Source organism: Anopheles arabiensis, chromosome X, assembly GCF_016920715.1.
Source record: "Anopheles arabiensis isolate DONGOLA chromosome X, AaraD3, whole genome shotgun sequence".
Lineage (NCBI taxonomy): Eukaryota > Metazoa > Arthropoda > Insecta > Diptera > Culicidae > Anopheles > Anopheles arabiensis.
The window spans coordinates 13,748,644-13,761,497 of NC_053519.1; the positions used below are offsets into that span (position 1 = coordinate 13,748,644).

General features: G+C 46.7%; 2 protein-coding genes across 6 annotated transcripts; both read left to right on the forward strand.

Annotated features, from left to right (window-relative positions):
• Positions 1-953: 953 nt before the first annotated feature.
• On the forward strand, positions 954-2,232 carry LOC120905529. Its single transcript, XM_040316387.1, has 3 exons — positions 954-1,589; positions 1,664-1,884; positions 1,969-2,232. Exons 2-3 carry the CDS (start codon positions 1,735-1,737, stop codon positions 2,041-2,043), a joined length of 225 nt encoding a protein of 74 aa, XP_040172321.1. The 5' UTR covers positions 954-1,589; positions 1,664-1,734; the 3' UTR covers positions 2,044-2,232.
• A 1,892-nt stretch (positions 2,233-4,124) lies between these two features.
• LOC120906147 (mitochondrial coenzyme A transporter SLC25A42) lies at positions 4,125-12,381 on the forward strand. 5 transcript variants are annotated; one of them, XM_040317620.1, is made up of 10 exons: positions 4,125-4,253; positions 4,328-5,006; positions 5,102-5,182; positions 7,276-7,479; positions 7,560-7,706; positions 10,072-10,246; positions 10,378-10,563; positions 10,649-10,914; positions 11,007-11,193; positions 11,270-12,381. In XM_040317620.1, the coding sequence occupies exons 5-10, from the start codon at positions 7,616-7,618 to the stop codon at positions 11,424-11,426; spliced, it is 1,062 nt and encodes a 353-aa protein (XP_040173554.1). In that variant the 5' UTR covers positions 4,125-4,253; positions 4,328-5,006; positions 5,102-5,182; positions 7,276-7,479; positions 7,560-7,615; the 3' UTR covers positions 11,427-12,381. The 5 variants fall into 5 exon arrangements, with proteins under 5 accessions (XP_040173554.1, XP_040173553.1, XP_040173555.1 ...); XM_040317619.1 differs by having other exon boundaries at positions 4,328-5,002; XM_040317621.1 differs by having other exon boundaries at positions 4,328-4,840.
• Positions 12,382-12,854: the final 473 nt, after the last annotated feature.

Sequence of the window (12,854 nt, forward strand, 5' to 3'; positions counted from 1 at the left end):
TTGTTGTTTCTTATACTTTCGCACACAGCGCGGCGCGGCGTGTGTGCGTGCGCGACAGTGCGTCGGTAGTGGTGGCGCACGGCAGCGCACGCACACCGCCATCCCGTACGGGTGTAGCGTGTCATCTGTGTGTGTGTGTATGCGCTTGTCAATATTGTTTGCCTCCGGCACACGTGTTGGATATTTGAATTTTTATTTATATTCCTGTTGGAAAAGTGCCTGTTGCGCCTGTACCAAACTCCTTCTCGATTTCGGATTCACACCGTTTCGTGTGCACTGGCGCAGGGCCAAACATTCGGTTGTGCCTCCCTCTGGCTCGTAAATTTTACATTTATGTGCCGATCAAACCGTGGCCATTAATTCGACGAATCGAATACATTTTGAGGGGGGGGGGGGGCAAAAACGGTAGTAGCTGGAAAACGGCACGTTTTATAGTTGCGCCATGATGCAAACATGATGTTAGCAAGCAAACTATATCCAATAGACGTGTGTTTGTAAATTGCCAAGATGTACCAGTGGGGGCAATGATATCATCGTATTCTTTGGATCATTTTCAATTTTGGCTCCCTCCAAGGGGTTTGCCATCTGGGAGGCACTTGATTCAATCAGTGCAATTTGCAAAGTCACTAGCCGCTTTTATTTCTTTTTTGGCTAGTTTGCCCTTGAAGTCTATACGCATGCAAAGGCCTGCTTTTTTTATTGGAAGTAGTCTAGGAAGATTTTATTCATAATTCATTTCACGAGTTTGCTTAAAATTTAGAAAACTATTTTCAATGAAGTTGATCTGTGTTTCATGTATTGCATTTAACAAACAGCTTAAATTTTATATGATAACAAATTAATGCAACCAATATGTTATAAGTTCAATCATAACATGCACTTTTTACCTTTTCCGTATTCGCTTTAGCAGCTGAATTATGTTTTATTGGAGTAAAATCTATTGTTTTGGAAAATACATTCTTTTGTACAGTAATCTTAGGAACAAGCGTAAAATATTTTCATATCTCAGCCAAAAAAAGAAAAACTATTCCTGTAAATGGTATTCATTTGCAACTGTCGTTTAAAATCTTCAGCGCCGTTCCTTCATTTTTTACACTGAATATTGGCTTTATTCATACAAAGTTGATTTGAAAAGTCTAAGTGCTTGAACACGTGGCGCAAACGGAAAAAATAGAACAATAACGCACCGTTTTTGCTTTGATTCGCTGAAATTTACAAATTCTGAATCGTTTCCCCCGGAACGGGTGAATCTGTGACGCGCGAGTATAAACGCTCCACTCCGCTTCGAAACGTCAAACCGTTCCGACAGCTCGAAAGATAGGTAGCCGAAAAAATAAACAACAAAATCAGAAAAGAATTAGCAGCAAAGCGGCATAATCGAGAGCCAAATCACGGGGCATGTAGGCCTGCGGAACCGTTCGCCTGGTGCAGAACGACTACCAATCAACCCACAAGCAGCTAGCTGGGACTACAATCAAACGCTCGCCAAACACAAACGCCATCAGTACGTAATTCCAAACCTTGGGGGAAAAAAACTTACCAAAAATTGCGAAATTCGTTATCCCCAATCGCCCTGGGTGGATCTAGCGGTAGGTGCATGGGTGTACAGGTGCTTTCTTCAACTGGTTCCACTAATGAAATGTGCTTTGTTTGGTTGTTTCAGCATAAAGACAGCCCGTGCCAAATCCGGCAATTAATCCGGCGCCCCAGTCATCCGGACAGTAACACTTAAAGATGCAAAAGCTAAAGATGTTCGTGCAGCGAAACCTGGTGACGATCGTGATGATTCCATCGCTGATCGGTCTGCACTGGGCGTGGGACTCGCTGCAGCACAACCGAGCCCTCGTGTCCGACTACGAGCGCAAGGATCTGCCGGTCGTAATCGTAAGTGAAACCCATACCTCAGCCTCCGATGGCCATTTCATCCCCTAACGCTCTTTTTTCACCCCTTCAAAATCCCAAAAACAGGCGGCAAAAGCGCTATGGGAGCGGGTCACCAACAAAGCAGAGTCCAGCGAACAGCAGCAGGACAAATCGCAGTAACGTGCATGGAATTCTGCTCCTTCCAACACCAAGGAGCGCACCGACATGAATCGTTTTTGTATATGAATCGTTGTTGTTTTGCATCTCGCGCCCGGCAGCACTATCCCGGAATCGGGGATTCGTTTGGCGGAGGCGAGGGCGGTCTTGTATGCGAAATAAATTAAAGCATGAGTAGCGTTTAAAGCTGGATGGATGTTAAAATAGTATTAGCCGCAAGTGTTTATCGCAAGGCCATCATTTGGCGGGTCTTTATGCAACACCCTTTTTTCCAGTGGTCGGCACTGCTTCGGGACGTGTGTGTTCTATTCTTGGCCCTGTTTTAAAAGTGAGTGCTATGAGCTGCTCATTGTTATGAAATGAATATCTTTTTTTTTGCTTTGAACCTTTTTTCAATGTACTGCCAGGATGAACAGGTTTTCTAATGGAATTTAGGTTTATTTCTGGTGTATAATTTATAGCTTAAATTTTTTTTTTTGTATCTTTTTGTTTCCGCTTCAGAAATGACAAAGTTTGTGACAAGTATTACACATCTTGTGGAACAATGTTTATCTTTCTGCAGATGTCTTTAACCTTCATTTCTATAGCCAAAAATACACCTTCACTTATATAACCTCCTATCTGTGCATTTCATACATTTTATATGTGAATCTTTTTTGCTTATCCATGAAAAAATCGAACTTTCAATCTAATTTTACGTTTTTATACAACATTTTCGTATATGTTTTAATGTATAATTTGTCACTTTTAATTGTATGAATGTAATGTACTGTAAATAGTTAAAATGGCACTAAAAGACCGGCATGCCATGCTGACTATCGGGTTAAACATTTTAATCTATGGTGGAGCGCAGTTTATCCGGGCTCTTCAAGACTCGAACTTGCCCGGATATGCGAATAACACGGATAATTAGTCAAAGGATACATTTAATCACAATTTCCTGAACTTTCTTCTGAAATCTATTTTATGTGTTAATAAAATTATCCAACAATATTTAAAATTTGCCAGGAATTATATTGTTTTTAGTTATGCCAATGTGCTCCGATAACTGTTTTTTTTTTTTCAAATATCTTTCTCAGAACGCAATGTCACCTTTGTATATTGAACTGTCATTTCTTAACAACACGGATAAACGGACAGCCGGATAAAACATACCCGGATAAACGGCGCTCACTGTACCTAACTTGAAGCAAATTGTACTGATTTGACATTTAATCTGTCAAATTTAGAAAACCGCGTATCTCCGAATCCGCGTAAGTCGAGAACCGTGTAACTCGAGAACAGACAAAAGAATAAAAAAGTTCTTCTTCTTCTTCTTTGGCACATCATCCGCTGTCGGTCAAGGCCTGCCCGTACCACTACCCAAGCGCCACAGATTAAGCTTAAACGACTGGAAAATTGAATATCCATAGAAAAAAATGAAAGCTCCACAGCTTCATTGGTTTCGACAAGTTTCATCTAATCATGACCTATATAGCCTTCTAACTTTCCGAGCAAAAATCTCTATGAATGGTCGTATGGTCAGATACGTGGGTATCAACACCAACGACCATTACTCAAATCTCACTTGCTTCAGTGCTGGTGGTTTCATTGGAGTTTAGTATTTAAACAATCGTATCGCCGTCCTAGTTCTAGCGATGCATAACTTCAATGCGAAACCATGCAACAGTACAGAGGAAATGAGAAAGCTCTCCTCCAAGCGATGAAGCTCAACTGGTTGGGGTATCCCACCAACAGATAGAGCCACCAGCTTTTTTTGCTATTTTTAGAATGCATGAGTCGTTTGCCGTCTGCTAAACGAAGTCTTTCTATATTCCGTTTAGGTAGAGAACTTGAGTCATTTAGAAGCCGTTTAGTGGTCGTTTAGTGGATTTGTGGCACTTGGGTAGTGGACTAGGCTTTCAGTGACTTATTTATTACCATATCAAGATAGTCAGTCCTACGTATGGGGACACGGTCCATTCGGGACTTGAACATTGCGAACATTTATAGACTATATTTATTTTATTTTTCTTGGTAAAATCCACCTGCTCCTGTGTGGCACGATTTGCCTTCCCCTGCTTTGTGCACACACACGCGCGCGCAAAAACACACACACAGCACGTGTAGCGACGGACGTACTGTCAAAATCAGCTGTCAAGTCGGGTCGCGGTAGCCGCCGCGGACCTTGGGACGGGCCAATAGCCAGCGTGTGTTGTGCAGGCAGAGAGCAGGTGGGGCGACACGACCGGCATGGGACACGGTGCGGACGGGTTTCTATTTACGTTTTTCCTCCGATTCATTGTAGCGAAATCGGCACAACGGCGAAACACACAGCCCCTCATCGGTCTCACAAAAAATCCCGCTCAAGGCAGTAGAAGCAGCAGTAGCCAGTAGGGGCCAGCAGTAGCACAACAACAGCAGCGCCAAGAGACGGTACAATCATAATTCCGGAAGAGCGACGGAGAGTGTTTATGTGTGTGTGTGTGTGTGTGGATGTGTACACGCGCTGATTGACGTGTGTTGTTTACTGTTTACGGAACGGCCTAGTGGTGGCGACAGCGACGTCCTCCGACCGGGATTGGCACACTGAGCGCGTCCGTGTCCGTGTTTTCCCTTTCCCCCAAGTGTTTCCCACCTTCGACGCTGGAACCGGAGCGTCGCCAATTCGCAAACCCGCCGTTAGTCCGCGCGTTCGGATATAGAGGGTGGTGGTAGAAGAAGGGGTCCACCTTGAACTACGCCGAGCACATCCGGCGCAACGTTGCAGGGCTGCTGCTGCTGCTACTCCCCGCAACGACGACGAAAGGGATTTGGGACTGTAAGTGTCTCCGTGTGTGTGTGAATGTGTATGGTCGTGTATATGTGTGTGTGTGTGTTTGCAACTCGGCCTCACTGATAACGACGCAGCAAACGCGTGTCGCGCGCTCCTACATTAGAGTGTGTCAAGTGGCCGGCGCTGATAGGCCAGCATCCATCCGAAGTAGGTGCGCGGCAGCCATCCCCACAACCTCACTACTTCACCACCGTGACGTGTGACGGTCCGGTTTTTTTTTTTTTCATTGCTAAATTGGCCAACCAGTTCCTCTCGGCTCTCTATCACCCCTCCCGCCACCACTGGTCCGGATCCGGCGGCAACGACACAAAAGGATATAGAAAAACGGTGCGTATCGAAACGTTTTTGGGCGAAACCCTCGGCGCTCAGCTTTCTATTCCCGCCCTCACAACCTGCACTGCTTATGCTGCCAACGGTCGACGGTTTTATGTAATCAACCGATTCGCGACCTCGCAAAAGCAGACGAGCCGGGTGTGTGTGTGTGTGTGTTTGTGTGTGTGTTCATGTGCTTAAAACGGCTCCCCTTGCGCGACGGTGCGTAAAGCAAGTGTTTGATTATTTTAAATTATCACAGCAGAAGGAGGGGGGAGGGGGGTTGAGCAAGAGCAAGGTAGCTGGAAATCATCCCCCTATGCATATTTTCAGTGTGGTTCACCGTCCGGGTTTAGCGGATGAAGCGCTCCGAAGGAAACGAGCAAGCCAGCCTCCCAACCAGCGTTGTTTATCCCGTTGATGAGCATAATTCATTATTATTATTATTAATGCTATTTATAGCTTGTTTCGCGCGCACTCGTATGTGTGTGTGTGTTGTTGTGGCGGAGCATAACGTCCCACCCCATTGTGATTTCACCCCATAAGGCTGGAGAAAACATAACAGCACGTAACAGATATCGCCCGCCTTTCCGCAATGAAGCGTACGTTTAAAAAGCAATGTGTTGCTTTTTTGCATTCCAATGTGTGTGTGTGTGTGTGGGTTTGTATGTGTGTCCCCACACACCACTATCCACACTCGAGACACACACATACACACACAGATACTTCCAAATGCTTAGAATGAGCGGTTGGAACGGGAAGAGAATTGGAATTTGACCTTCGCGACGAATGACGCGGCCCGGTTACGACGCGCTTCGTTTTTTTTTTGCAGTATCGTAATCCCAACAGCGGACGAAAGTTGAACGTTAACCCCTCAGGGAGAGCGGAGGGGGGAGGAGGGGGAGGGTTTATATGTCCCCACTGTTCCACCACGCATCAAAAGTTGCTCCACACGCACACTCACGCGTGCACGTGCGCTGTGGCAGCTGGTGGTGGGAGCACGGAATCGAACCTACCTGATTCCGGAGCCGATTCCGGTGTTGACTCCTTAGCCGATTCTGCAGTCGACTCCAGAATCGGTTCCGGAATCGATGTTTGAATCGGAATCGGCTCCGGAATCGAAATCGATCTGGGAATAGCAATTTGCTCCAATAACAGAATCAGAATAGCTCCGAAATGAGAATCAGTTCTTGAATTGAAATAAAACAGTTTCAGAAGCGAAATCGGTCCGGGAATCTCCATGAGAATGGATTATTTACTATCAGATTCTTTGTGGCTCAATACGTATCAATACGTAGCATCATTGGACCCAAACGTCTATTCTTATGACGATGCCGAAACCGACTCCGATTTCTGATTCTCCGAGCCGATTCTGATTTCGGCACGAATTCTGATTCCGAAACCGATTTCAATTCTGGAACTGATTCCGATTCCGGAACTGATTCTGATTCCGGAACTGATTCTAATTCCGGAACCAGTTCCGTTACCGGAACCAATTCCGGAGTCAATTCCGATTCCAGAGCCAATTTTGGAGCTAATTCCTTAGCCAATTCCGATTCCGGAGCCTGTTTCGGATCCGATTTCGAAGCCGATTCTGATTTCGGCACGAATTCCGATTCTGAAACCGATTTCAATTCCGGAACTGATTCCGATTCCGGATCCAGTTCCGATACCGGAAACAGTTCCGATTCCGGAGCCAATTCCGATTCCAGAGCCAATTCCGGACCTACTAAGTGGAATCGATTCGGAGCTAGCCGGAATCGATTCCGACGAATCCTTCATTTTTCCCATCACTAGTGGAAACCCTACAACTGCGGTGGGGTTGAGCGAGGGGCAACGCGATTGTGTGTATCTTTGTTGATATCAGGGTCGCGAGGCCGTTAGCATCTTGCGTTTGCTTCCCCCGTTGCTCATCCCTTGCAACTCAGACCTCCCCCCCCCCCCTCGCCACCTTTTCATGATTAAAACAAAGCGGAGCCGAATGGACAGCTCTCGCATGTGTATCGGTGTCTGCGGCGGCGATGATGACATGGTGGTGTCCGGAATCCGGTTTCATCGCTTTTGCACGATATTTTATTTTATTTTATTTCATTTTTAATTTTTTGCAGATCCACACACACACCCGCACACGGGAACAGGTTTTGGAAGTAGCGAATCCGACCCCAGCAGTTGGGAGTTGCTTGCTTGTCCGCGCCGGGCTCGATGCGCAGCGAACCGTCCAGCCACGGGAAAGCAGTGCCCCGATCGCACTTGACGATGCTGTGAAGTCTGTTCCGGTCTGCTACCCACGTACTGCGGCCCCCGGGGGTGGGGTAAGTACTTCCGCCCGTGTCCCAATTTGCCCATCCAGAGCATTAACACGGAGCTTCTTTTTTTTCTTCTTTGCTACCAGGACACCTTGAGCGGAGTACTTGAGTGCTTTGGGCTTGCGAATTTACATAACAGTGCATGCGTGCCACCACGCTTAGCGGCGAATTGCTTCCCGTCCGTCCGCACACTGGCAGTAACGGCATCTGGACAGCAGCGGATGCGGTGCGAGGTATGCATACAGGGTCGGCGGAAATGGCTGCCGCTTATCTGCGGCCGATCTTAAGGTCCAACGTGCAGTGCCGGAAAGCGAGCAGCAAGGGCCGGCCTGCTCGCGGCGGTAATCAAGCGTGCGGGGCTTGGGTAATCAATCGATTACCAATAGAGACAGGAAGGTCGTAGGTCGATGTCGGGCACGTGCTGCTGGCGGTCGCTGCACAGAGATGGCACAGGGCGCGGGTTCGGCAATGGCAATAGTGGGTTGTTTTGCTACACGTTTTGTTTTAATATTTCGCTATCATCAGCGATAGCTATTATTGCTCGGCGGGGTTTGCTGTTAAACGTATGGTAAAGCTGCCTTAAGTTGTTTAGCTGAACTTTCGATATTACATTATACAGATGGTTGCATAACTTAATGATTACAATGTTGCAATCGAACCACTTTGCATTTAGAAATTGTTATTCTAAAGTTGTCTAATGATATATTATATAAAAAAAATAGTTTCATAATGAAGCTTCCTTTCTTTACGTACGAATTTATTCATATTTTGTCTGAAAAGTAACCTCTTCCTGCTGAGGATTGTTGAAACAAACGTTATAGAGTTTGGCGATGAGACATTTTAATCGAGCATTGTATGCTCGCTTTCCGCTTTCGTGGTGTAAAACTACAATCGTGGTGGAAAACTGCAACCAGATGTTTGTCTCGTTCACCAGCTCAAACATGTGTGTGAATGAAAACTGCTTGTAAAAAGTCAACGGAACAGTGTTCGACATATTTGACTTCAGCATTACTCTTATCCTATTACGATTTACTTTACGGTTTAGTCGATATCTTCAGTCTATTGAAATAGACTCAATCATATTTTACTCACTTTGCAGTTACAAAATGCAATTAAAAAAACTAAATTATCCCAAAAACTTTATTGCTAACCTAATTACGTACTTTTGATGATAGCCTTTTTTTCATTTTTACAGGTTTTTCATTGAGTTTGCTCTCTTTATGGAATAACTCATTTTTGGTCTGGACACTAATTACTGGTTTATTTATTTATTTAATGTTTACGGTCCAGCCGTATTGTCGACTAATGTTTTGTAATGGTAAAGGAGTTTCCTCCAGCAATACAGCCTTATCCCGGGCTTTCTCGGTTGTTAGCTGTCCTTGATGATTCGCAGTGTTGTGAGTTGTCGGAGCTTCCTAAGCTCGTAGAGAATGGTCGTCTTCTTTGGTCGTTCTTGTTGTGCTATTGCTATTTCTTTGTGCTGCTTCTTTTTGCAGATAAAGTTCGTCCGACTGCCTGGATCCTCCTTCCCAAGAACGTTGTTCGAGGGAAGGTCTTCTGCCTCCAGTTTGTTGTTATGTGTTCGTCGTACATTTAGGTACGTGAGAATAACACTTAATACCATGATACTCCAGACAATCAACCGAATCCATTGCTGGTATCGGGACATCTAAAATTGCACGACTAAACCACAGTATCTGGCGAATTTGTAGAAAATCCTCACATATTCGAGGTAAAAGCCAAGCCCACAAGTGGGTACAGGCAGGCCTTGACCGACATCGGTTGTTGAGCCAAAAGAAGAAGAAGAAGATTCGAGGTCTTTGCTAGTTAAGATATCCCTTATGGGAGTAGGAGCTGTAGGTGCGCATGCGAATGAATGGTCTCCCCACAGTGAGTCCTCCAAACCACGAATGAAGGGTTACCTTCGAAGATATTGCATACAGACGTCTTCCTAGATCATCGGCGTCACACGCTTTTTGCCAGCGTGCCATTACACAAAAAATCTTTGACCGTGCTGGAGTATTCATGCGCAAGAATAGGTCTCTCATTCGAGTTCAGCATCTCTTTTAGCTAGTATGTCAGCCCTCTCATTTCCGATGATACCGGTATGAGCAGGACTCCATACTAATGAGATCCTGAACGCCTTGTAGAATAAGGATCCCAGCAATTCCAATATTTTGAGGATGAAGTATTCTTTGCTCCGTATAGCTTTTATGTTTTTGAGAGCTTGAACTGCGCTAAGGCTGTCGGTAAAAATGTATAAGTGATCAGGTGTTCTATTGGTAGTTCTTAGTTTCCTCTGTCATCTAGGTATCTATACTTAAAAGGGAACTATAAGACAATGGGACCTCGACACGGTCTGTTAAATACATGGTACTAGGGTGCTCCTGTAGTGAAACTAAATCATGATAACAAGTCAAGATTTTGCTTTTGGATTCCAACTCTAAGATATAAATCGCAGCGAAAGCTATTCAAAACGGGGTTTGAGGGGCATCACTTCGAACATCACTTCGAGGGACATAGTATGTGTTGATTTCATACTGCCGATAGCTATTCTGTAGCATAATTAATTCTAAAAAATCCTTTCCTCCATTTCAGAAATGTCTCGAACGAACAATCGACAAGCGTCGGAACCGGTGCCGCCGGTTCGGCCCACGAACCTTAACAACCGGGACGTCGTGGTGACCAGCCTGATTGCCGGCGCGACGGCCGGTGCGTTGGCCAAAACCACCATCGCTCCGCTCGACCGAACAAAGATCAACTTTCAAATCAAGTAAACGCATCCGCAACCGAACTCTCTAACCGCCCTTCTATCAATAATCGGATTACATTGCTGTCCTCTCTCTTTCGCTTACCCTCTCTCTCTCTCTCTTCCGACCCCACTACGCTATTCACGCACATCAGCAAGGACGTCCCGTACACGTTCCGGGCAGCGCTCGGGTTCCTGCGAAACACGTACGTTCGCGAAGGATTCCTGGCCCTGTGGCGGGGCAATTCGGCCACGATGGCGCGCATCATCCCATACTCGGCTATCCAGTTTACAGCCCACGAGCAATGGAAGAAGATACTGCAGGTCGATCTGCACGCGGAGTAAGTTGTGGAAGACGGCGAGCGGCTCAGAAGCAACGCTCTGATTGCACTTGTTGTTTGTGCTTTGTTTGTTTCCTTGCTCCAGCACGGAGGTACGTCGCTTCCTCGCAGGGTCGCTGGCCGGCATCACGTCCCAGTCGCTGACGTACCCGCTCGATCTGGCCCGGGCCCGCATGGCGGTGACGGACAAGTACTCCGGCTACAAGACGCTGCGCGAAGTGTTCGTGAAAATTTGGCAGTGCGAAGGGCCGCGCACACTGTACCGCGGCTACTGGGCGACCATACTGGGCGTAATACCGTACGCCGGCACATCGTTCTTCACCTACGACACGCTGAAAAATGAGTACTACAGTAAGTGTGGACGGGTTCGTGCTGGCGGATTGCGCATTGCGGGACGTTTTTAACGGCGGTTTTTTTTTTTTCAAATGTTTTTGCGTTCGCAGAAAGGACGGGAGACAAATCTCCCAACACTGTGATATCGCTCACGTTCGGTGCGGTAGCGGGCGTGATCGGCCAGTCATCCAGCTACCCGCTGGACATTGTGCGGCGACGAATGCAAACCACCGGTGTAACGGCTCAATGCGCCGACCAGTACCTTACGATTGGCCGGACGTTGATAAAAATATACAGGTATGTCATTGGTCTCGGGATAGGGCCACCACAAAGCTAAATACTAACTCACACTCACACTTGTCCCATCCCACAGGGAGGAAGGGCTCGTCAAGGGCTTCTACAAGGGCCTGAGCATGAACTGGATCAAGGGCCCGATCGCTGTCGGCATCAGCTTCGCGACGTACGACCACATCAAGCATCTGCTCCGCGACATCATACACATCCGGAGCGGGGACGGCCAGGCACGGTAATAGTCTGTGGGCGCGGCACGCTGAGCGGGTCGGGGTTGCTGCAGGCGAAAGCTGTCCCTTCGAATTCGTTTTCGAATATCCTTAAGCTAGGCAGAGATTAACGCAGGCAAGCGGAAAAGGGGGAGAGAGCACCCGCCCCTTTTAAAAAGGACAACACGACAATAAGATGAAAATTCCCACCCCGCCAGTAAGCCCCACATCCCTCGCATCCCTTTCCCCGACAGCACAGGCTGTGTGTGTTTGTGTGTGAGTGTGTACATGAAAGCGTGCGAGTGTGTGTGTGTGTGCGTATTGTACGAATCGTCAATCGGATAAGTGCCATTAGCTGGTTTTACCAATCGCTTTTTTCCTGTTTTTTTTATAAACGAAGCGAAGGTACAACGGGCTGTCGTCATTGTTTTTTTTTACATTTTTTGTTCCCAGGCCAGCACATTACGAAACCATTGCACAAAAGAGTAACATGTACTATTTTAGGTGTAAACGAATCTATATACGTTATTTAGTCACTTGCCCACGTTTGAGGAGATGGGGAGGGTGGGAGGGGGCAAATCCAATAGAGTGGGCTGCAGAAACAAACTAAAACGAAGAGGCAGAATCGGTGTTTTAGTGTCGTACCACGGTCAGACCTGTGCTACGCCAGAAATAGGCGCCGAGCGGGCGGGTTGTGTTTGGGCGCGGTGTCTCTTTCAAAAAGATGATCGAGAAATAAAGCTAACCAGAGTCAATATGCCTTTAGTGCCGGGCACGGGCCGTTGCAGCTTCGAGTCCGTGTTTCTCTCTTGTTTCCTGTTGCTGCTGAGAGTGAACTCTAGTGTGTAATGGTCGAGCAACGTGCGCTGCTAAGCACGCCACGGCGGCAGTGGGTAAAATTCACACGCAAAGACTAGAACCTTGTCACTTTCTATTTCTTATTGGAGGACAGAATGTAGTGAATAAAGTTAAAAAAAAACCAACAGTTAGGTTACAAATCTGGGTTAATCATTTATTCTGGAAGAAAAGGATAGAATGTGTTTTTTTTTTGTATATCTTGTTCGATTATCTTTTCCATACGTATGCAACTATCACAGCAGCAGCACAGCAGACACACCAGCGACAGCATTGGCGCAGACGACGAGGTTCCACCGCCATCTCTGGATGAGATTGCCAGCGCCATCAAGCAGCTTAAGAGCAATAAGTCTGCTGAGAGTCGAACTCTTCAAGGTGGGACCGGAGAGCTGGGTATCATTCACGCAGTCTACAAAAAGGGCGACATGCCGGATTCGAACTTTCGAGCCATCACAGTCCTTAATGCCGCCTGCAAGATCCTGTTCCAGATCCTGTTTTGCAGAGTTGCGCCCCTTGCTACAAATTTCGTCGGCAGCTACCAAGCTGAGTTTGTTGGAGGCAAATCCACCACCGACCAAATTTTCACTCTACGTCAGATCCTCC

Coding starts and splice junctions, on each gene's coding strand:
- LOC120905529 (XM_040316387.1), top strand. CDS start 1,735: ATGCAAAAGCTAAAGATGTTCGTGCAGCGAAACCTGGTGACGATCGTG. Junction 1,885..1,968: donor AGGATCTGCCGGTCGTAATC/GTAAGTGAAACC, acceptor TCCCAAAAACAG/GCGGCAAAAGCGCTATGGGA.
- LOC120906147 (XM_040317620.1), top strand. CDS start 7,616: ATGCGTGCCACCACGCTTAGCGGCGAATTGCTTCCCGTCCGTCCGCAC. Junction 10,564..10,648: donor CAGGTCGATCTGCACGCGGA/GTAAGTTGTGGA, acceptor TCCTTGCTCCAG/CACGGAGGTACGTCGCTTCC. Junction 11,194..11,269: donor ACGTTGATAAAAATATACAG/GTATGTCATTGG, acceptor CCCATCCCACAG/GGAGGAAGGGCTCGTCAAGG.